This window comes from Macadamia integrifolia, chromosome 4 (genome assembly GCF_013358625.1).
Source record: "Macadamia integrifolia cultivar HAES 741 chromosome 4, SCU_Mint_v3, whole genome shotgun sequence".
In the NCBI taxonomy this organism is placed as follows: domain Eukaryota; kingdom Viridiplantae; phylum Streptophyta; class Magnoliopsida; order Proteales; family Proteaceae; genus Macadamia; species Macadamia integrifolia.
Genome location: NC_056560.1, coordinates 23,067,719 through 23,092,083, shown reverse-complemented (window position 1 = coordinate 23,092,083; position 24,365 = coordinate 23,067,719). Strand labels below are relative to the sequence as shown.

At 37.3% G+C, this 24,365-nt stretch overlaps 2 protein-coding genes across 2 annotated transcripts; one reads left to right on the top strand and one right to left on the bottom strand.

The window, feature by feature from the left end:
- The first annotated feature begins 1,064 nt into the window (after positions 1-1,064).
- LOC122076340 lies at positions 1,065-18,133 on the top strand. Its single transcript, XM_042641651.1, is given in 14 exon segments — positions 1,065-2,020; positions 3,371-3,487; positions 3,569-3,777; positions 3,861-4,071; positions 4,246-4,483; positions 4,610-4,760; positions 4,852-5,153; positions 12,342-13,189; positions 14,500-14,634; positions 14,986-15,107; positions 15,361-15,571; positions 15,794-16,031; positions 17,412-17,562; positions 17,679-18,133. Coding segments are annotated over 14 exon segments (4,038 nt in total). The 5' UTR covers positions 1,065-1,263; the 3' UTR covers positions 18,027-18,133.
- Positions 18,134-20,233: 2,100 nt separating this feature from the next.
- LOC122076339 lies at positions 20,234-24,364 on the bottom strand. Its single transcript, XM_042641650.1, has 4 exons — positions 23,669-24,364; positions 22,887-23,527; positions 21,860-22,764; positions 20,234-20,664 (listed from the first exon to the last, which is right to left on the bottom strand). Exons 1-4 carry the CDS (start codon positions 24,362-24,364, stop codon positions 20,234-20,236), a joined length of 2,673 nt encoding a protein of 890 aa, XP_042497584.1.
- Position 24,365: the final 1 nt, after the last annotated feature.

The following is a 24,365-nucleotide window of genomic DNA, read 5'->3' as shown; positions in this document are numbered from 1 at the left end:
TTGGTTTGAAGAGACAAAAGGTTTTTAATTTTTATTTTGGAACTCATGGGTGTGCCATAGTGAGCCTCTCATTGTGAATTTGATGTCTTCTAGTTGCGCGTGAGTCTAACACTCGGATTCTAAGAGATATAGAGTTTAGTGGCCATCTCCGACCTTAAAGTTAAGCGGGCCACTCTAACTTTTGTTACTCTATATTTTTTATTTATTTTCTATATTTTTGTAACTTCTTTTTTAAATGCTTCAGATTAGTGTCTGTGCAAGTCTTCAAAAGTTGATCTGAAAGCAAGAAATACATTCATTGGTTAAGCCACTCCACTTGGAGCCCACTCCCTTTTCTCCATATTTCCAACAATGACTCTTTTTCAAATGATATTCCTTCTCCTTCACCAGTATTATAAGCAATATATCAAAAGCTTATTGCTTCCCCTTTACCAAAAGCTTATTTCTGCCCTTTTACCAAAAGCTTAAAGCACTATATCAAACCTTATTTGTTAACCAGGAAAAAAAAAAAAAAAATTAACTATATTAAAAGCTTATTTCTTCCCCTTTACCAAAAGCACAAGCACTATAACAAAAACTTAAGATGTCAATGAGGGCGCATCAAAGCTTCCGACACATCAAGCATTCCCAGTCAATATATCCTTCCATAGGGTTCATACCTAGAATCTCCCTTGGGCTATAACAATACCATGCTCGTTACTCCTAAAAGCTTAAATTGTTAGGGAATGGTAGAATCAATGTATACATCAACAATTATGTCTGTGACTTAACACTTAAAAGCTCCACCTCTGATCTCGAATTGTTAGGGAAGGGCAGAGTCAATATATACATCAACAATTATGTCCGTGACTAAACACTTAAAGCTCCACCTTTGATGCCTCCCGCAAGAACATTCTCACGAAATTGCTCCACCTCTGGTCCCCCTCAAGAATATTCTAACATAGAAAGTTTTCCACAAACTCCCATGGGCAGTCTAAGGGAGTGGCCAATTTTTAACAATTTCTACCTTTGTATCCTTTGTTGCTTCTTCTGTCTTAATCTCCCCTTTCCACAAAGGACAAACCTCAACGTGAATCTCCCCGTCCTTTGTCTTGAAGTTTCTTGAAACAATGCAAAGGCAGAGTAATCAAGAACAAGCAGAGCATAAGAAAAGTATTGCTGCAGAGGATGCTCTGCTTCTTAGTTTGTTTTCAACTCTCCTTCAAGTTGCAACCTTATTACTCTCTTAGAACTCAATTAATTATGTCTGTCTGTAGCTGAAGGATGGACAAAGATGTATCATCTATTCTGCTATTATTGCTTTCATGTCTACTAATCATTGTAGCCCATAACAGCCCCTGTACTGCTGCAGAGGATCTTCTTCATACTGATTGCCCGGATTCAACACGAGATTATGCGCCCAACAGCACATTCGGGACTAACCTTAAGCTCCTTCTCTCTTCTCTTTCCTCTAAAACTCCTCTCTCAAACAGTTATTTTTACGACTATTCAGTGGGCAGTGACAAGGACCAAGTCTATGGACTTGCTCTCTGTAGAGGCGATGTGACCAGCAAGGTTTGTTTGAGTTGTGTTGAGGCTGCAACTCGGGAGATCCTCACTTTGTGTTCTAAGAAGGAAGAAGCGATAATCTGGTATGAGGATTGCCAAGTCCGCCATTCCTTCCAGATGATCTTCTCTAGGATGGTATATGCTGGAAAGTTACCTCAATGGAATGATCTTCAGCCAATTGTGTTGAACCCAAATCAGTTCCTCCAGATTCAGAATGATTTTCTAAATGAACTTATCAGCCAGGTTACCTCAAATTCTTCTGACCGTAGGTTTGCCACTAGAGAGGTTACAATCTCAGGAACTGGCAAGGTACTTGGTCTGGTGCAGTGTAGTCCAGATATATCTAACGATGACTGTGAAACTTGCCTTTGGCAGTCCATGGCAGACCTCAAAGGATGTTGCTCTTCACGTCAAGGAGGAATGGTTCTTGGTAGGAGCTGCAATCTGAAATTTCAAGTTTCACCTGAAAAGGGTCAGTACTTATGACATCTTTAATATCCCATAATTGTCTTGTCCGAATCAAAGCAACAGTTTTGATTGTTTTAGAGTAATATTTTTTAAAATTTTTTTTGTCTAAAGATCAAAAACATCATATTAAAAAGAGAAAAAAAAAAAGGAGCAACAAGATGATGTCTGGGCATACCCAAACGAATACATACACAGAGAGAGGAAGGAAATCCCCACCTTCAGCATTGCCAACAGCATGAGAGACCAACCTCTTCCAAAACTTACATAAAAAAGCTATATTTAGGACTACCCAAGACATCTCCCAGGAATTCATCATTGATAAAAGATGGAAAAACAACTGATGATGAGATCCATGTTTTGCCGCCTCAGCCAAGAAGTCTGATATTGGATTTGACTCTCCATGAGTAATCTTCCAAACCATCGATGATAGAAAGGATTACAGAAAAAGCCAATCCTGTAATGCAAGCAATGGAATCTTTTTGGATTGAATCACAATAACCACAGCCACAAAATCACATTCAATCCAGAGTTTTTGAACACCCTATTCGATGGCTTTATAAGGCCGACGAATAGCCCCACAAACTCTGACTGAAAGTTAGCGTTACAACCAAGATTTTCACTGAAAACATAGATAACGGATCCTTTATGATCCCCAAAAATTCCAACTGCTCCTGCTCTACTTGGGTTCCCAAGGGAACACCCATCAATATTTAATTTAATCTGCTATGTTTGCCTCGAATTCTTTTCTTAACGCATTTCAAAAATTCACCTGCTCCAACATATTTTGATGGCAATCCATATGGGAAATTTTTTTTCCTGATATCTGTGATGGTAGCAGAGGAGTATAAATATGTACTATCATCTAGTTGAGCAAGCATTGTAAGATTTGGGTGTTTTTCGTGTGAAGGTTTTGAGGTGAGTTTTCTTGCCGCGATTTGGATGTTCTTGAGAGAGATCTCCACTGTAACTTTTCTTCCAACATAGTCAATCATAATCTTCTTCGCCTGAGGGCGTAGCACACTACATCGGTGTATGAACCTCGTTAAATCTCTGTGTCTTGCGTGAATCTATGTTTGTTTTCTTCATATTTTTTGGTGTAATGTTCCAACATAATCCAATCCAATTCTGGTTTACAATAGAAAATTTCCGAAATCTGATGAAGAGAGAAAGCCCGAACCATTAAAACCCAATCTTCTAGAACTGATAAGATCTGAATCTGAGGAGATTGGTGCAAATTAATCAACATAAGTTCTTGCAACACTTTCCTTTTTGGTTTGATTGATTTCTAACACTTTCCAACTAAGAACGAGCAAGTGAATGACTTCTACTAGTCTGTTTTTCCTGCATTTAAAAGGAGGGGGTGCAAGGCTGGTTTCATTTGAAGCTAGTGTAGCAATATCCGTATCAGTTTTTCTTGCCAGTGGCTTCTGTGCCTACCTCCTGTGGAGGAGAAGAAAGGGAAACCAAGAAGGTAAATACATCTTAGTTGACACCATTGCAGAGTGTACTTGTAACCATCTCCAGTTAAAACTCAAAATTTTTTTTCCTTCAGATGAGGAAATAAGCCAACATCCACTAAGAATTGATGTGGAAGCTCAGACAAGCACATTAGTCTTGAACAGTAATATCCTGCAAGGTTATCAAATTGATGACTCCTCATCAGAATTGCCCTCGATCGATCATGATGCGATAAGAGTTGCTACAGGCAACTTCTCAGATACAAATAAGATTGGGCAAGGTGGGTTTGGAACCGTTTACAAGGTAACAAGAGTTTCTTCAATTAATTAGAGATTGGATGTTGTGGCCTTTCATATTTATTCTAAAGTGATTGAAGAAATTCACAGGGCACATTACCAGATGGAAAGGAAATAGCAGTTAAAAGACTTTCAAGGAGGTCATGGCAAGGTTTAGATGAGTTCAAGAATGAAGTTAAACTAATTGCAAAACTTCAACACCGGAACCTTGTAAGGCTCTTAGGTTGTGGCATGGAAGGAGAGGAAAAGCTTCTCATCTATGAATACATGCCTAACTTTAGCCTTGATGTTTTCATCTTTGGTGTGGACCTTCTTTCCCTTCATCTTTTATCTATATTAATTTATTTATACTGTGAGTACAAAGAATTTCCATGAAATGAACTCATCCCTAATCTGAGTTATGGCTAGAGACCTAATTTAAGTTCTAAATATTATCTTATGATGCCCTTTTCTTTCCTCAAAATTTCTTACATAGATCCCATAAAGCGATCCCAACTCAATTGGAGAACACAGTATAACATCATCATTTGTATTGCCTGTGGACTTCTTTATCTACATGAGGACTCCCGACTCAAGATCATTCATAGGGATCTGAAGCCTAGCAATGTTTTGTTGGACAAAGAGATGACTGCAAAAATTTCAGACTTTGGCATGGCAAGGATATTTTGTGAAGATCAAAACACAGCTGACACTAAACGAGTTGTGGGGACCTTGTAAGCATTGTCCTCCTCTTAACCATTTACCTAAAAGATTAATTGTTAATTTATTCCCTATTAGTTCTAGTATGTTCATTACCCAAATAATAACTCTTCCTTCAATAATTTTTCTATCTCAAACAGTGGATACATGTCTCCAGAATATGCAATGGAGGGGATATTTTCAGTGAAGTCTGATGTTTTCAGCTTTGGTGTTATCTTGCTTGAGATCATAAGTGGAAAGAGAAACAACAGCCACTACCTTAATGAGCATGGTCATACCCTCTTGGCATATGTAAGTCTTTTAGATAATTCAATTAGAATTTTATTTTCGATATGGAAATCTTGCAAGTGCAAATTTATAAGTTTTAAAATGATAATTACAGGTTTGGAAACTATGGGATGACAGCAAAGTCTTGGATTTTGTAGACCTGTCATTGATCAGTTCATGCTCAAGAAGAGAAGTATTGAGATGTATCCACACTGGGCTCTTGTGTGTTCAACAAGATGCAGCTGATAGACCAACAATGTCAGATGTCATCGTTATGTTAGAAAGTGATTATTCTAGAGATCTTCCTCAACCTACAAAACCTGCATTTGCTTCAGGAAGCGTTGTAATCCAAACGAATCAACCTTACTCTGTCAGTTCTTCTGTAAATTCAGTTGCTATTTCTCATGTCACACCTAGGTGAGAATCAGAATGTAGTTTGGAATCCAAACGAATCGCCATTTGTTTTTTCTATGTTGTTTGGTCTTGGAGATTGCTCTTCTGGTAGAGCATGATATGAGTTTGTCTATATCTTGGCCCCTAGGGGCCTGTGTATTCTTCTTCCTTCTTCCTTCTTCTTTCTTCTGAATAAATTTGACAATGCATACCAGCAAAAAAAGGTCAATACATATTATGAATTCTTACTTGAACTGGTTCCAAAAGGCATTTAAAAGTGATATGATACATAAAAAAGGTTTAGAAATGTAGTGTTTTCCCTGACTACATTGTATCTGAATCTTCTGTGTTGGATTTGGATTCAGATCAGATGATCCAGTCCAACTGTGAATAGAGAAGATGTAAAGTTTGAACAGTATAGTAGATGTAATACTACATTATCACCAAAGTAAATTCACAGTCCTTTTTTTGCTAGCTGGTGAATGGAATTAATCTTATAAACAACCAAATGGATGCCCACCTAGTGGTGACCATGTCCACAGGTACAAACCATTGATGACCTTTTCTTCTCAGGTACCTTAGAATAGAGCTCCAACTTATCTCCATCCAAACGAACATTGCATATCATTGGTTTGTCAGTCCCATAGTGTAGACATTGAATGACAGTTAGCAGCTAGGCATTATAAGTAGAGAAAATTTCTCACACTCCCCTATTCTAGCCTTATATTACTCAAACCTTCTTATCTGATTTCTCCTCCCAAAAGCAAACTTTCACATCTCTTTCTCCATTGCTAATTCTAAATCCCTAAAAAACAAACTTTCACCTCTCGTGTCTACTGATTTTGTAAGAAATATGCCTTAAAATCTAAGAAAAACCTAGACGCAAAAATCAATAAAAAGAAAGTAAAGAAATTTGGACGAAAGTTCACCTGTTCGACTGAAGAGGCACCTTATTCTCTTGCAGAAGCCAAGAAAGATTGTCCACCTCTACTGGCCATGCTCATAAACTAGACCCAAAAATGAGGCATCAAACCCCGATACCATGCAACGAGGTGCTTCTCTTCCGTTGCTCCACTTTTCACTCTCGCTGTAGGATTGAGAGCAGAAGCATTAGTAGCAGGACAAAGAAAGGAACTTGCCAAAAAACTAGTCGCCTGTGCTGTATTGTGTATCCGAAACGAAGAGGCAGAGCCATTTTATCGTTTTCAATGGGTAGGGCGGGAGTTGCGCAGAGTGGGTGTGTGCGGAGTTGCAGAAAGGATTTGGGGTGGGGGTTTGCAAGAGGGCGTGGGGTTGGGGGGGTTGCGTGGCTCACGACTCGGGACTCAGAACTCAAGAGCACGGAATCGGAATCGGAATCGGCATCGGCATCGGCATCCGAAATAGGATAGTGTCGATTCCTGATTTGATTCGATAAAAGTCGGTCAACACCGATCGTAATCGAAGTGAATCAATCTTGAATCGGTAGGATCGGTCAGTGCCAATTCGAAGGTGAATCAACCGATTAACGATGCAATTCTACGATTTTTGAAACCCAGGACTTGCAAAGATGGGGTTGGGAAGGAGTTGCAGGAGTGGCTCATGGGGTCCAGATCAGCTCCCCACGTGGGAACAGGTGGGAATAGATCTCCACCCTCCATGGGGTGTAGGTCCCGTGCAACGAAGGTGGGTCCAACACCCATGAGGGTGTGAGATTTGTCCCCACCTGAAGATGGAATTCAAATTCGGCTCATGGTAGAGGGGTTTGTGGGGTGAGAGGTAGTGGCTTGGCGGAGGGGAGGGGAATGGTGTAAGTTAAATTTTAGAATTACTAGAGGAGAAATATATGTAAAAAATTTCTTTATAAGGGAATAAAAAAAAAAACTGGGTAGAAGAATTTGAGTAAATATATGATAAATACAAGGAAAAGATTGAAATTTTACATTATAAGTATGGCTTCGAAAGACAATAATACCTCAATTCTCATCCTCAAGATTCAAAGCTATTATTCCTTCACATGCTATTAAATTAATTCAATCATTTCTTCAGCTTGAATCTTGTTCAATCTATAAACACATGCAATGCCATCTCCAACCAACATCACTTGTCCAATCTCATCCACTAATATTCCTGATTCAACTCAACTCAACTCAACCTTATCTCATTTAAATGGGGTTGGCTACTTGGATCCTATTTCTCTAATCATTTATATTCAAAGTCATACAAGATTCCAATCCTATGCTATACATGCCTTCCTCATCACTTCTTCTATAATTATTTTAGGATGGTTATAACTCTTTTTTCTCCAATAATTTGCAATAAATCACTTTTTTTGTTCTAGAGCATTCAAAAGACTCCACTGCACATGATCAACCAACTTCAAATGAGTTGCAATACATGGGTAGCTATTTTAGTCCCTTTCTTGCTAGTTGGTGAATGGAATTAATTATAACAGTGTAAGTTTGGTTCTGTCAGCCCGAACCTACTTCGGCCTGCCTTGAGCCCAAACGGGCCTTGGGATAAGGTGGGTCAAGGTTGGAATATTTGGCCATGAGTTAGGGTCTGGCTAGGCCAGGGTTGAGGCATTGGGCTAAGCCCGGCCCAACCCTAATTTTATATAATGACCAATATACCTCACTTCATATGTTGATTATTGAGTACCCTTCTTACAATCTCTCTCTCTCTCTCTCTCTCTCTCTCTCTCTCTCTCTCTCTCTCTCTCATTTTGAGCATTCATAATCATTGGTACTGTGTGGTATTCATTAATTTACGCTAGGAAGAACATCGCCAAACACATTGTGCACATGGTTCCTCTTTGTTGCTTCTCCAAGAATTATAAATTTTTCTATTTGAATCTCACTTTGTTCTACATTGAAGTCAGAACCAATGAGGATCAACCTGGTCCGAACCAGACCTAGGCCTATCTAAAGGAACTCAAAATTGGGCTAAGTTTTTCAAAGCCCGGTACAACCCGTCCATATTACAGCCTTAGAATTAATCTTGTAATCACCGACATGGATGCCCCACCCATAGTTAGCAATTCGGCCGAATAATTCGCGAATTATTCGGCCGAACCGAATTTTAAAGAATTTTATCAAAAATTCGGATCGAATCCGAATTAAAAATAAAATTCTTTAAAATTCGCGACTTTTTCAAAAATGAATATAAATCGCGAATAATTCGGACCGAATCCGAATTAAACCGAATTATTCGGTCCATTTAAACATTATTTAAAAAAAAAAACCCCAATAAGATTTTTTGACCGCTTTTTTGACCGAATCCTTAAATTAATCGTCCGAATTATTCCGAATAATTCTCCGTCCGAATAATTCCCGAATCCGAATTTGCTAACTATGGCCCCACCTAGTGGTGGCCATGTCCACAGTTACATGAGTACAAACCATTGATGTTTTATCTTATCTACCTTAGAATAGTACTCCAACGTATCTCCATCCAGAAGAACATTGCATATCATTGGTTTGTCAGTCCTGTAATCTTGAGAAAGTGACTGAGGGGGCTGGCATTTTTAGTATCGCTTCCAAAGACAACAATATCTCCATTACATTCTCAAGATTCAAAGTTGTTCCATCACACCACTGGAAAATTAATTCAATCATTTCTCAGATTGAATCTTGTTCAATCCATAAACATGATGCAATGCAATTCAGTCTACAAGTGACACCATTTGGCCATCCTTGGAAAAATATCCCCTCTTAACGTGTTGGACACTCAGCGCTGCATCCAACAACTATGAAAACCTGGGCGCTCTTGTCGAGTTATTGGAATGCATGCGTAGGTCTTTTCAGCTGTTGGATGTCGCATTGGTTGTCCAACAACCAATGCATTAGAGAGGAACCGGATCCCCTAATCTCATTCATGAACAATTTTTTTGTGCTATCATCCACAAACATTAATAATTCTATTTTCTTAAAGAGCCGTGAGTGTCACAAAACTCTAACCCTCCTAGCCTTGTTGTGCCTAGTCAGATCCGAGGATTAGGAACATCCTAGACATGCATCCCAACACCTAAATACACCGCAAGGGATTCGCAAATTTGAAGATAATATGGGTTTGAAGCTCCCAACCATCGACAGAAGAGGATCTGCCTCAAAGTGCCACTACTATGGGAGTGAATTCCACAATTCACAAATTGGATATTTTGAAGGGTGGAATCTGCATTGATAGTTTGGCTAAGAAGCAAATCCATAAATCAATTAGTCAACCAATCGCTCTCCAATTTGATAATTTTACCCTGACCATCACGGCAAACCCAAACATTTTATTGGTTGATGCAGACTGATGATGATGATGTGAAAACTTATTTTTATTTTTTAATATTTAATATTAACATATTATTATTTTCTCCAACTGACCCATGAGGCCATCCTAAATTCCAATTCCCTTGACTTGACGATTATCTTGCATTACAATAGTGTAATTGTAATGCAATTGTTCAGAATCCTGGACAATCCTTGAATCACCAATTGAAATCCAATTTAAATTCTCGGACTATGCTATTAATATCTGATTTTTTTTTTTTTTTTTCAGAGAAACAGGAAAACCAATGTGGACACTTATTGCCTTATCGGCTCATTGTCCACCAAAGCTTTTCAAATCTGCATGAAAAATCTTCCTACGATTGACTATGACTTGGCCCAACTTTTGTGGTTTACTTGTTTCTTTTTTTTTGTTTTTTTTGTTAGAAAAATTTCCTTGTTTCGTTGAATCTGAATCTATAGTAACCAGAAGGGATAAGCTGACGTATTAGGTGATGAGGAACCAAGTTACTAACCCCAATAGGTAACCCAATTTCCAAAATTAGTCAATCACGCGTTTTGATTTTTTTTTTTTTTTCCTTAACGAAACTCACGTGTCTTGACTCTTGACACTAACGATTTCACCGATTAATACGTTCAAACAATAGCTAGCATAAATGCGTTTAAAATAGTTGGTCAAGTGTCTACTGTCTCCGAGAGTCCTTGGGCCAAAACACATGGGTGCATATCCACAAGTAGGATCATAGTTATTTTTTTTTTATGAATTTAAAATTGATATTGGATAATATATCTTGGAACTTATAATGAATTGTGGAATATATATGGATTAATGTTAGATGTTATAGTTGTTCTGTCCAATAGATTAAGAAGTATTCATATAATAAGTCCACAATTTATATGAGTAAATTGCTCTTTTTTTTTTTTTTTTAATCATTTAGAGTTTTTCACCATTTAAAAACCATATTGTTTGGTTCCATTTTTTAGGTCGTTCCCATTTTTGCTACATATGGTCTTACTGAACCTACACCACATCGCCGTTGTCTATCGCTCTTGTCATTGTCAGTAATGGATTAGCCTTGGTGTGAGAGGCACCATAATTATATATTTGTTTGATTTAGAAATAAATATATTTTTACTCTTAGAAAGAATAACATAATTGGTTTTTAAATTTTTTGAAGTCTGAAAATTGCATGAGAACACAACATACCCATGTATTAACATTCTTGATAAAATATAATAGAAAGAATAAATACTACCCAATAGTGTGTTCCTGGGCCAAGACATAATATGTGCCAAAAAATAATGTTGCCTCACGATAAAGATGCTCGCATGTGCTCTTCCATTGACCATGGGTACAACTAATGTGCATGTGGCTATCGGAGAGTATTCTCTCGTCCAATATAACATATGTTTGACATTATTATAGGTACAAAATTTGGACCATTAGTCAAGCTTTTTTTTTTTTTTCCGTCTTTATACTCCTAGTAATTAATCAAGGTTGATTTTATGTACAACCAAATAGTTATGTATACAACTAACTTGAATGTGAATGATAATTTTTCATATGAATAAAAAAGAGTATAGGTGGTGGCAACATGGACCTGTTACCAAGCTTAACAATACTTCCTACTTAATATTTTCCACGTGGTAAACAATGTGGTCGCAAAAGTACAAGGTGTAGACACTTCATTTTTGTCACCTCAGAAGATGCTCTAACCATGACTGTATCTCTCAAAGGGTTTAGAGATTTTTTTTATTTATGGATTTTGGGAATTTTTCCATATTCTCTGACATGTTTATAAATTTTATGGAGAAAGAAACTAATTAGGGGAATTGACACGTGGCCTACAACCAGATGAAATTGCCGACAGCTTGCCTTGGAAGCATAAAGGGACTTTTGGGACGACTACAGGGGCAAACAACAACAACACAACAACAATCAGATCAATGCACCATTTCAATCATCTTTCATTTCTTTGTGTTTTCAAGACAAGATAGTCTCCTCGAGGATTAGTCAAGTTACGCGTAAGTTGGCTGGACACTTTGATTAATAAAAAGAAAAAGTATGAGTTTGCAATTAACTTAGTTTTCCTTTACAAGCATGATTTCAAGTATTGGTCTTATCAGATTGATATCGACTGAGATCAATCCTCAATCTTTGATTGATCAATTATCCACATTGTTTCAAGGGTAAAATAATGAAAAATTAATATTTTTTAAAGAAAACAGAGACAAAACAGATTGATGCCCACTAAACCAATATCGGTGGCATCGACTCGATACCAATATCGACCCCTAAATCCTTGTTTCCAAGTAGAGTAGTTTACCTTTGTATTCTAAGGTCGGGATTAGTAGTGTTAATAAATTCCTCCCGTTCATTACTTTCAGTTTATTGTATGAGTTTGTCGTCCAATTCTTTCCTTTCAGTCTATTGTAAACAGTTTGTCAAGATTACTGAAGATATTATCCAGTCAATTTATTCAGAATCATTTGGGTTGTGAGTAAGAATCACACTTTACGGTCTTGATAAAAGTTAGAGACTAGTTGGTGGCACTGGTGGGAGAATCGGATCAAGTACTCATACGAAAATCATTCTATTCTTGTGTTTGATCCACACTTAGACTTCACTCAGTCTCTCTCTTCTTTAAATTGATTTCTCCCTTCTTTAAATTGATTTTTATTTTTAATAGAGTCGATCAAATATTATACGATAATGATGAGGACCTGATCTACTATCCCAGTGGGAGGTGAGAACACAAAATGAATGGGATGAGTCTGAATCTACCACACACAGTTAATTGTTGAGTGGATTCCACCTGTCCTACCTTTCCCTTTAAATAATAATTGCTTTCGATCAGGCTGCAGTTGCCCGGAAGCAAAAGTGATGAAGTCCAAGTCTTCTTCTCCTTCTTCTTCTTCTTCTTGAGCCTTGAGATTGAGAGACTGCATGGTGGAGGAGCTGGAGAATTGGAGAAACGATGGAACCATCTATCAACACTACTCCAAGAGCCACAGTTGTGTTCCTCTTCTTCTTCTTCGTTGTCCTCTCTTTCCTGGTCAGCTTCAGCAGCTGCGCCGACCCTAATTACCTCAACGAATATTGTCCCAACACAACTTTATACGCATCCAACGGCACCTACCAATCCAACCTCAACATCCTCCTCTCTTCTCTTTCATCCAACTTTAGCACCACTTATCGCAACACCACTGTCGGCCAGAAACCTAATGCCGTCTACGGCCACTACTACTGTAGAGGCGACGTAACCCTTGATAACTGCCGTGATTGTGTCAGCACCGCTGTCCGTGAGATCCTCAATTACTGTCCCAACAGGAAAGTCGCAATTATTTGGTACGATGAGTGTACATTGCGGTACTCCAACAAGTCCTTCTTCTCCATTGTCTCCGAGGACCCTCCCTACGCCATGTGGAATACACACAACATCTCGGACCCAACTCGGTTTAGTCAGCTATGGGGTAATATAACGAACGTGACCGCAACTGAAGCTGCCTCCAATTCTTATAGATACGCCACTCGAGAAGCTAATTTTACGAAATTTCAAACCCTGTATTCTCTGGCACAGTGTAGCCCTGATTTATCAGGGAGGGACTGTAACAGTTGCCTTGGGAGTGCCATTTCTTATCTCCCCGGTTGCTGTAGCGTCAGCCAAGGAGGAAGGGTTTTCAATCCTAGCTGTATCATCAGATTTGAGATATACGCTTTCTATCGACTTGCAGCTTCAGCACCTGCTCCTTCGCCTTCTATTTTTTTTCTGCCTTCACCGAGTAACAGAACTACCATTCCCGGTAAGCTACTTGGAGTTTTAAATTTTGAATCTCTCTCTCTCTCTTTCCGGAAGAAGAGAGACAGACATAGGAGAGCAGCTGAGATAGGATCCACTGTTCGTACGATCACCTGATTGTACAAGTATCCAACATATGTCTTTATTTTTTTCTCATTACAAGGATAAAATGAGATATATTTATTTAAAAAAAAGAAAAAAAAAAAAGATAGATGTTAGATGTTGACTCATACGATCAAGTGATAGTACTAGTAACTAATCCATTTTTGGAGCTCGAGATAGGAATTGATTATAATAAGGTGAGGGTTAGCTATGATGTAGATTGCAGCTTGCAAGCAATGGGAGGGGGTGTTAAGGTTCATAATCTCGGTTCTAAGATTGGAATTGGTTTCGGCTGATATCGATCTAGATCAACCGGATTTGATGGATTTATCCTTTTAAAAATAAATAAATAAATAAATTATTATATTTTTATGCTTAGGTTATACCAATGGATTGATATTTGATCGTTCAAGATTCATGATCAATCTCGACTAATATCGATCCAAGAGAATCCACCAATCCTGATATGAGATTACGAACCATGGGTGGATGACAAATCCATAAATAGATGGTTTTAAGGAAAAAGAAAACATGAGGCCCACCATTTATGGATCTTGGTAAGCAGATTCATTCCCACATGGTCGTCTATTCACAACATTGCCTAGTTTTAAGGGTGTCACTTTAAAATCGAAATTGGCCATTTAAAACCGAATCAAATAGAATTGAAGTAAATTTGTTTGGTTTTGGTTTCAAAAGATGGAATCTTTTCTAAGTTTGATTTGGTTTCGAAACCGTTAAACTAAACTGAGTTATCTATTTTCAAAAAAAAAAAAGTAAAATTATATTTTTTTATCATATCAATCGATGTGGTTGATAAATTTTATTCCTTTTTAATGTTTGATAAAAGTTTGGTGAAGTAACAAATAAGGGTTTTTTTTTTTGGGAAAGAAGTAAAAAATTGTCCAAGACACCTTCAATGGACCTAAACTTAATATGAAACCAAATTAAAACCAAATAATAAATCCAATATGAAATTGAACAAAAACCAAAACTGAACCGAATCGATTTAGTTTTGATTTCTAAAATGTGTTTTATTCTCGATTTAATTCGATTTTGATTTTTACATCTTATATCTTGAATCAAATTAAATAATCAAAATCGAACCGATTGACACCTTTACCTAGTATTAATTAGATATGAATTTGAAATCTGTAATTAACTCTGGGCGGCACATTTGTAAATCATCTCTAATGTTTTCAACTTTCTATGCAGAAAAACAAGGAAGATCGTCTAAAAAAATTGTTGAAATAGCTGTGCCAATTGTGGCTTCTGGAGTGATTATTTTCTCTATCCTCTTGTATTGTCTGCCAAACTGGAAGAAAAAGGAGGACCCGCCAAAGGAAGATGGTACAATCTTTGACTTTTTATCCATTCTAAAACGCTCAACTTGATTGTCCAAAGTTAAATGTCTTGCATGAATTTAGTGCAAGGTGTCTGATCGGGTCATATCGGACAAATTTGTCTTTTACTTAAAGAGATTTTTTTTTGGTAGAATATTTCAAGAGCTTTCGAAAATAAGAAAAAAGACAATCAAAATAAATTTGCATGTACTCTTTTTTTTTTTTTTTTTTTTGTAAAAATATACATGTACTCAATATAGCAATAGGTGACATTCAGACACTACCCTATTTTTATTCATTCTTGTCTGTTTTCCAATGTCAAACTTTTAACTTATCTCCCTTTATGGCATTGGAATAGGTGAGAGTACAATTAAAAGTGCAGAGTCATTGCAATTTGATCTTAGTACGATCCTTGCAGCCACAAACAACTTTGCAGGCGACAATAAGATTGGTGAAGGAGGATTTGGTGCCGTTTACGAGGTAAGAAAGAAGTTACAACATATAGTAAACAAACTATAATTCTTGAATGTAAAAGTTTAAGTGTAGGAGAATATCAAAAAGGAAAAAAGTTCAAGGTAGGGGAGTTTTAATAAATATAGGCCAAGTGTGGCAGGGAAGTGATGGTAATTGCCCCTAGAAATTTTAATTAGGCATGAATTTGGAATAATGAAAAACACTTTCATTTGATCATGAAGCTATATAATTCTATTAATTAGTTGTATTATGTCATCAGGGTAAACTTCCTAATGGGCAAGCAATTGCTGTCAAGAGGCTCTCAAAATACTCAGGGCAAGGTGTAGAAGAATTCAAGAATGAGGTTGTGTTAGTGGCAAAACTTCAACACCGCAATCTGGTTAGACTATTAGGATTTTGCTTGGAGGGAGAGGAAAAGATACTTATCTATGAGTTTGTTCCCAACAAAAGTCTTGATTCCTTCCTATTTGGTTTGCTCCATACACACTTATCTCCCTCTCTAATTTTTTCTTGGAGTAGTTTTCTCTCATTTTACAGGGATTTCCATGAATTATACCAATGTAGAATTACAATTGAAACTTATGTTAGTTCATCATCTTTTGTCCAGCACCAACATTTCAAGATGAGCTGTTTGTCAACTTGATCAAGTCTTAAATTATGATTCTATGTTTTATTTAATTGGATGAATACAGATCCTGAGAAATGCAAGCAGTTAGACTAGCAGAGACATTACAAGATCATAGAAGGGATTGCTCGAGGACTTCTTTATCTTCATGAAGATTCCCGCCTTCGTATTATTCATAGGGATCTTAAAGCCAGCAATATTTTATTGGACGGGGAAATGAATCCCAAGATCTCAGACTTTGGGATGGCAAGAATTTTTGGTGTGGATCAAACTCAAGCAAATACAAACAGAATAGTTGGGACTTAGTAAGTTTTAAAGCCTCATTCCTTCTCCTAGTTATGATCAGAGAAAACGTTTTAATGCATTTGCATTGCCAAGTTCATAATTAATTAATTTTGTTTTTTTCTTCTCATAGTTTATCAGATTTTCGGAATTTCTATTCTTTACATTGCACATATTATTTTGTGTGTTTTTTTAAATATATATTTTTTTATCTTAAATTGGTAGTATAGCTATTTCATTGCATTTCTAGCATAATTATCATGTTCCATGTGTTTAGATATTTTTTACATATTATTTCCCATTTATTTGCTTTGTTTCCTTAATATTTGCATTCTACGAATTTAGAGTATATTGCATAAAAGTTTCTAAATATTTATTTTTATTTATATTTTTTTCTTAGGTTAACCATGTCAGTTATTCAATCATTTTATAATTTTACTTTGAATATTAGGCTAGATATTGCATAACTGGGTGTTTAGGTCATTTGAATATTTTCTGTAAACTCGGAATTTCATTGTATTTTATATAATGATATAATGATATGTATATCATCCTCTAATCGGCTTCGGATTTCAGTATGTATTATGTCAGTTTATTTATTTATTTTTCTTCTTTGTTGTCAATCGGCTTTCTCATTATTGTGGCATTTCAGTAAATATGATATCTTACAATATAAATTTCATGTACTGTTTTTACTTTTTTTTTTTGTAAGGAGGGGGGTGGTGGGGAGGGCTAAATTTTACAGTTTTATTGATAAATAGTATAAATAGCATAGAGCAAGTTTTCTATATGAGATTGGCCCATGCGTCAGACATAGAGGCACACACCCTACTAAGAGGGGCATAATAGTCATTGTCAGGAGTGACAAAATTTTTTCCCAATAGTAAATTAGGATAGCCTTTTGCTTTTTATCACTTTGGTTGTGTATGCTAATTCTTGTCATGTTGAGCAGCTGGATTCAAACTAGATCTCTAACAAAAACACACACACACACACAAGCACACACCCACACAAACACACACACACACACACACACACACACGCATGATTATGATATGATACATGCTAGTTTTTTTAATATTTATCATTGAAAAAACAAATAAATAGGAATATCGATTCAACTAGGTCGATCGAGGTACTTAACACCTTCCTAATCCAGACCCTGACTCAAACCTGGTTTCAAAGTCAGATTGATTGGAGTGGTGTCATATACTTTTATGTGAGTCTTAGACCCTAATCTAGGCGGCAACTTTCTATTATTTCTCTCCCAAGTTATGGATATTCTCTTTGATGATGGAAAAATCTCCATTCAACCATAACTAATTAAGGATAAAAATGTGATTTAGTAGAATCTCTATTGTTACAATTTGTTGTTTTAATCATCTTATAATAATTTCTTGTAGTGGTTACATGTCTCCGGAATATGCAATGCATGGGCAGTTCTCAGTGAAATCAGATGTATTTAGCTTTGGTGTATCAGTTTTGGAGATTGTAACTGGAAAGAAGAACAGTAGTTTCTTTCAAACAGATTATGCTGAGGACCTTATAAGCTATGTAAGCATGGATGTTTGCACTTCTGTTTTTCCTTCCTTACTGTATTTTGCTACTATATATCCACTAGAATATCTTGAAAACTGAGGAACCTAATGACTTATATGTTTTAATTGTAGGCATGGAGACATTGGAATGCAGAAACAACCTTCGAGTTGATTGATCCAATCCTGAGAGAGACTTGTTCAAGAAGTGAAGTGATGAGATGCATTCATATTGGGTTATTGTGTGTTCAGGAAGATGTAGCTCACAGACCCACTATGACAAACGTAGTCCTTATGTTAAGCAGCTACTCAATTACTCTTCCATCACCCTCACAGCCAGCATTTTTTGTGCGAAGCAGGATGGAATCAGGCATGCTTATAGAAGGGAGAAATATGCTGGGTGCCGAGTCAAGTCAATCTAAAAGCAGATCAATACCAATATCTGTCAATGAAGTGTCAATCACTGAGTTACAGCCTCGGTAGTGTGACTGGATCAAGGGTAATGTAGAATAAGTGTATGTTAGTCATCAAGTGATACTGGGTTTGCATTATTATGGGGAAAAGAAAACCATTTTCCACTTGTGTTAAAATTTAGAGATAATGCAGATCAATAGGTATGCACAAAGTTAATAGCACAAATAATTTTTTTTTGCTAAAGATCAGCAAAGAATATTATTAAGAAAGAATCAATTCAATACAAATTGAATCCAAAGAAGAAAAGAAATTCGAGGTTGTAGTCCACCTTCGGCATAGTCATTAGCAAATTTACAACCCAAATCAAACTAACAAATTAAAAAAATGGTTATAAAATCAGTTGAATCTGTATCTCGGATGGTCTTGAGCATCCCAATGAGATTATTCATTTTTTTAACATAGAAAACCCTTCTAAGATTGATCAAAAAAACCATGAGACCTAGTCTAGTAAAACCTTCCATTATAACTGATAATGACATTACACGTTTTCCCTTTGACCATGCAAGAGGATTACAAATAGGTCTTCCTTAGTCAATGCTAGAGGCTCACAAAATGTCAAGAAAAAACCGTTCTCGAATGAATTCAAAAAATTATTTTGATCTCACTTCTTCAATGCTAACGCAACAAAGCACATGAAGAATTGTAACACCATTTTTTTTTTTTTTTTAACAGAGAGAATACCATCATTCCATTATCTACATACAAGGAGCACCTCTCTGGATGTACATATAATTTAGTGTGCACCACACCCTCTCTGTGCATATGTGCAATCTACGGGTGAGTACAGAATAAATAAAAAACACACACACTCACATAATGCGAACAACAGGGTTCGATTCCACGAATCTCCTCCCTTGGGTGGAGGCTCCACAAGCCGAAGCTACCACCACTAGGCTATCCTAGTGTTCGTGAAAAATTCACTCTTCATAAAGGCCATTGTGGTTTTTATCTCGTAAAGTTCTTTTTGTCATGGTTCTCTATACCCTCTCACCAAGACGAGAGAAAATCCCTCCTTTAAAGGGGAAAGGATATTGTGTATGGATTGGGATCCTATCCAATGACTTTTTAATCTTTCACATACACGCATGAGACGACGTGTCGACCACATAGAGTTGCGTACCCCAAGTGTTGAACTACATGCCTATAAGAAGTTGGGGGAAAAAATCGTTGGAGAAGATCCAAACCCACGGTCCCCTCTTCCCTTCTATAGAAGAGATTAGAACAAGGGACATAAATTCCAACGTGGGTGACAATTTTATTTTTTGGGTAGAAAGGTGGTGACATCACATCGATCACCTTTCTTATGGATTCTTTGTTATGGGGGAAATCCAACATGTACACCATTTGGTTAAGCCTTGAATGGATTATCATGGAAGAAAGTGAACGGATTTCATATATTACTCAAAGCAAGAAACAAATAGGGCTGGTGACTTGAAAAGGAGGGTTTATTCTATAATTTGAATCGAGTTTTCCTCAAGTTATGGTGAAAGAAAAATTCCTTTATTGAAGGCAATTATTCCCTTGATGGGTGCCAGGGAATAGTGAAGGATATTTTAGATCGGTTGGGATCAATATATACAAATTATGAGTGGAGGACAGAGAGTATCTAGCGATTTGATGGGAGGGTTTCTAGCGAGGAGAATAATGATGATGGTGGCGATAGGGAAACTTTGGATCAAGGTCTGGGGGCTTTAAAAGAGATCATCCCGAAGAACTCACAGGAGACTATAGTTCCCAAGCATTCTTATGCTAAGGCAGTGGGGAATTCTTCAATTGATGATGGCATTTTAATAATTATATTTTATATTCATCTTCATTTGATGACATTTTTATAATTTATTAACACTTTGGATCAGAGTTTGAGCAATTTTCCTTGCTTACTTTGGATTAAAATTTGGCCAAGATATATGCGTGATTCTCCATCACATGGATCGACTCATGTATTGTCAAGTGGCAAATAGTGAAATGTTATATATCACTAGGCATAGTGACTATTAAAAAGACCCAAATAGATAAAATCATACCATTTCACATGCATTCTTGAATTTTTTCGCTAAAATTTCATTGTATTAAAAGAAGGGGAAAAAGAATATACGAAGACAATAACATATTTGGAATCTGGAAAATTCTACTCCACCTTCGGCAGTGCCATCAGCAGAGAAAGAACTCACACCAGAAACCAAATCACAAAAATTGGAAATAAAAAACAGAATACATTAAAAGAAGCGGTATCTAGGCCGAGATTGACCATCCACTTCCAACTCTATAGCAATCAGCGCAGGCCAGGATTGGATAGGAGAAGAAACTTCGAATTTTGCTGCTGTTTTTGCCAAGAAATCAGCCACAGGATTTGCTTCCCGCATACAGTGAGTGATTTTCCAGGTAAGAGAGTTCAAATAGGAGGTTAAACTCATCCACCTCTGAAGACAAACCCAAGGGATTCTTCCCTTAGATATAAGTAAAACTACAGCAACTGAGTCACACTCAATCCACAAATGAGTAATACCCATATCTCTTGCAAATTCCAGTCCAGTAATAACAGCTATCATCTCGGCTTCAAACTTTGTGTGGACACCAAGAAAAGTTCTGAAAGACTGTAATATTTCTGAATTTTCATTCCGAAATACTCCACCCGCACCTGCTTTTCCTGGATTTCCCAAAGAGCATCCATCTGAGTTTAGCTTCACCCATCCCCTTTGGGGAGGACACCAAAAAATTTCCATTAACTCTCTTGGTTTGTATCACACCCTAGAGATCCCCAATCGTTTGGCACACATTAAGGAACTAAATGAGAGGAGACCCTGTAGCAGCAGTCATCTGGAGGCTGATTTCACTTTTAATCATGGCAAAACAGTGTCTAGATGATTTGGAGACCCCCTCAAAAATTCTTGCATTCCTTTCCTGCCATATGATACTAGGAACCAGGGAAAAGCCAGTAATCCACACCTTTTTAAAATGGAGATTCTTTGTTGTTTGTTTCCACCATGCAATAAAAGAAGGCATGTCCATATAAGGTTTCCATTGCACATCGAAGCCTTCACAAAAAGCTCTCCACAAACTACAAGCAAATTCACAGTTATAAAATAAGTGAGACATTGATTCTTCATCTTTACCACACAAACTGCACCGAGAAGCCATTTGTACTCCACGACGAGAAACATTTTCATCTGTTGGTAATCTATTTTGAACTAACCGCCAAGCAAAAACAGCTTGTCTTGGTTGGTTAGATGAGTTCCATATAAGAGAAAACCAACTCACTTTCTGATATTTTTCTCTATTTTCTTCCCAGGCAGATTTAATAGAGAAGATACCTGAAGAGGTCAATCGCCAAAAACATTTGTCGTTCACACCTTGGATGTGAATACGTTTAGCTTTCTCCCAAATTTCAGCAAGTAAAACCGACTCCACATGAGGGAGGTCCTAGGCGGCTTGGCATATGAAATCAAAAACTTTTTCTTTTATATCTGAGAAAAAAACCGGGTCCAAGTTTGTCTTCTCAGCGATAGATTGATTGTCAATCCATCTATCTAACCAAAAATCAATTTTTTTCCCATTTCCCAGAATCCATTGCTCGTTCTTTGCAACGAAACTCCAAACTCTTTTCAAGCCCGGCCATATAGATGAAGACTTATATCCCCTTCGCAGCGACCCATCTTCCTTGATAAAACGTTCCCTGAAGAATCTACTCAGAAGAGAATCCTCATGTTTGATTTGCCAAGCCAGTTTACATAAACAAGCAAAATTCACTTCTCTCATCCTTCTAATTCCCAGACCCCCTTCCTTTTTAGGCTTGCACACCCCTTCCCGTTTCATAACAATCTTCTTTGCCACTTCCATATCACCTGACCAAATAAAATTCCTCATCCACCGTTCCACCGCCTTAATAGTTTCATCCGGCCACCAGTACACAGAGAAATTGTGTATGGGAATACCAGAAATAACTGACTTAACCAATTCAATTCTCCTAGCCATAGAAAGAATTTTGCCCTTCCACCCTGCCAACCGACCCTTTATCTTATCCAGAAGAGGAAGCAAATGACTATTCTTCACTCTGCCTTTAAAAATCTCCACCCCCAAATATTTTGTAGGGAGATCAGTCGCAGCAATGCCCAGAAAATCACTAATAAAACGACTTCTATGAGGGGCAATCTTCCCAAAAAATATTTTACTTTTTTCCAAGTTTATTTTCTGCCCTGAAAAAGACTGATACTTGAATAAAAACTCATGAAGATGCTTCATGTACCTAGCTGACCCATTCATAAAGATAAAAATATCATCTGCGAAAAGTAAATGGGAAGGAGTAATTGCTCCTCTAGGGCCTGGGAGAGCTTTCATCTTCCTTTCCAGTATCAAGTTCTTCAGCCCCCTACAAAGAACTTCCTCTGCCAGAATAAAAAGGATTGGGGAAATAGGGTCTCCTTGCCTGAGACCACGCTCCACACCAAAGAAACCCACTGGACCTCCATTTAGCAAAATTGAAATCCTTGTTGAGAGCAGCATCTGGTGGATTTTGTTGATCCAATTTGGAGAGAAACCAAATTTCTTCAAGGTTGCAAAGAGGAATTCCCAAGACAGAGAATCATAGGCTTTCTGCACATCTAGCTTTAGACCCATACCTCCACCTCGAATGGATGAGTGCATCAGATTTGCTAACTCTGAAGCAAGGCTTATATTTTCTGAAATAATTTTACCCCTCTGGAATGCACCTTGTTCTTCTGAGATTAATCTTGGGAGAAAAATAGATAACCTGGAAGCAGCAATTTTGGACAAAACTTTGTAGAAAAAGTTTCCCATACATATGGGACGAAACTTATCCAAAGAAGAAGCACCATCAGCTTTAGGGATAAGGGTTAGGAAACAATTATTTACCCCCTTAGGAATTTTTTCCCTACTAAAAAGAAAGAGAAAACAGCCCTACAGAAATCATTTTCCACAATATCCCAACAACTTCTGAAAAACTGACCTGGAAAGCCGTCAGGACCCGGAGAACTGTCCGCATCCAGATCCCATATCGCCATATTTATTTCTTCCCTTGAGGGAACAGCATCCAAGAAAGCATTGTCTTCATTAGAAATGATTGTTGGAATTTGGTCTAGTAACTCATAGTGTGGTTCTACAGGATTTTCAGAGTGAAAATTCTTGTAAAAATCCACAATATAGTTGGCCAAATCTAATTGATCAGAAATCCAAGAACCATCTTCACGACGTAACATACTAATCTGATTTCTTGATCTTCTAATCTTGACTGAAAGATGGAAAAATTTTGTGTTCCGATCGCCTTCTTTCAACCATCGTAATTTAGCCTTCTCATACCATAGTTTTTCTTGCATCTTACTAGCAATTAAAAGGGCTGTCTTTGCATCAGCTTCTTCATTAAAGAGGGCATCCGACATTCTTGAAACCTCAATAATATCCTGCACTCTTTTTAGCTCGGAAGTAGCTTTTTTCACTTCCTCATTTAAATTAGGAAATCTTTCTTTTGCCCAAGCTTTTAGCACCCCTTTCACCACCTTCAATTTTTGCGCCAAGATATAAATGGGGCAGCCACCTACCTGGTGGGACCAGGCTTGCTTCACCACCTACTGAAAACTATCATCTTCCATCCAAAAATTATGAAATCGAAATGGAATGTTGCTAGGCTTTTGGATCACGTTTGAATGGATCAAGATGGGAGTGTGATCAGATGCAGTGCAGCTTATAACTCGCTGAGAAATATTTTTGAATTCATCAATCCATAACTCATTATGAAAGCTTCTATCCAGAACAGCCATGACATTACCCCTTCCACGATTATTTGACCAAGTATACTTTTTACCCTGTGAAGGGGTAGAAATGAGCATACAAGAATCCACCATTGCTTGGAACTCTGCTGCCGATCCAACATTAAATTTCCCTGGACCTTTTTTCTCATTAGATAACAGCGTCGCATTAAAATCACCAACAACAAGCAGAGGGAGAGAAGCTGCTGAAATAGCCGCCAATTCCGACCACAAATCTCTACGCTCAATTTTAAAGCAACTAGCATGAATAAAGGACAAAAGCAGTTTTTCCCCTTGCCAGTCGACCTCAATAGAGAGCTGTTGTTCCGACATTGAGACAATGGAAGGGTGCCTCAGACCACGTTTCCAAATTATCCACAGGTTAGACAACCTTTCATGGCGGATATTATGGATAAACTCTGCCGAATATCCCAATTTATTAAAAAATAAAACAGGGAATTTACTCACCTGAACCATTGGTTCAGCCAAACACAGAAAATCTGGAGAATACTCTGAAATAAGAGATTGTAAAAATCTCTTACCAGCCTCCTTCTTCACACCACGAATATTCCAGAAAAGAACACGCATG

Bases quoted from the DNA above. Each gene is read 5' to 3' on its own strand.
- LOC122076339 (XM_042641650.1), bottom strand. From the start codon at position 24,364: ATGCGTGTTCTTTTCTGGAATATTCGTGGTGTGAAGAAGGAGGCTGGT. The intron at 22,765-22,886 runs GTAAATAATTGT...TGCTGCTTCCAG, and splicing joins GGGAAAAAATTCCTAAGGGG to GTTATCTATTTTTCTCCCAA. The intron at 20,665-21,859 runs GTGATATGGAAG...TGGGAAATCCAG, and splicing joins GAGGAATTTTATTTGGTCAG to GAAAAGCAGGTGCGGGTGGA.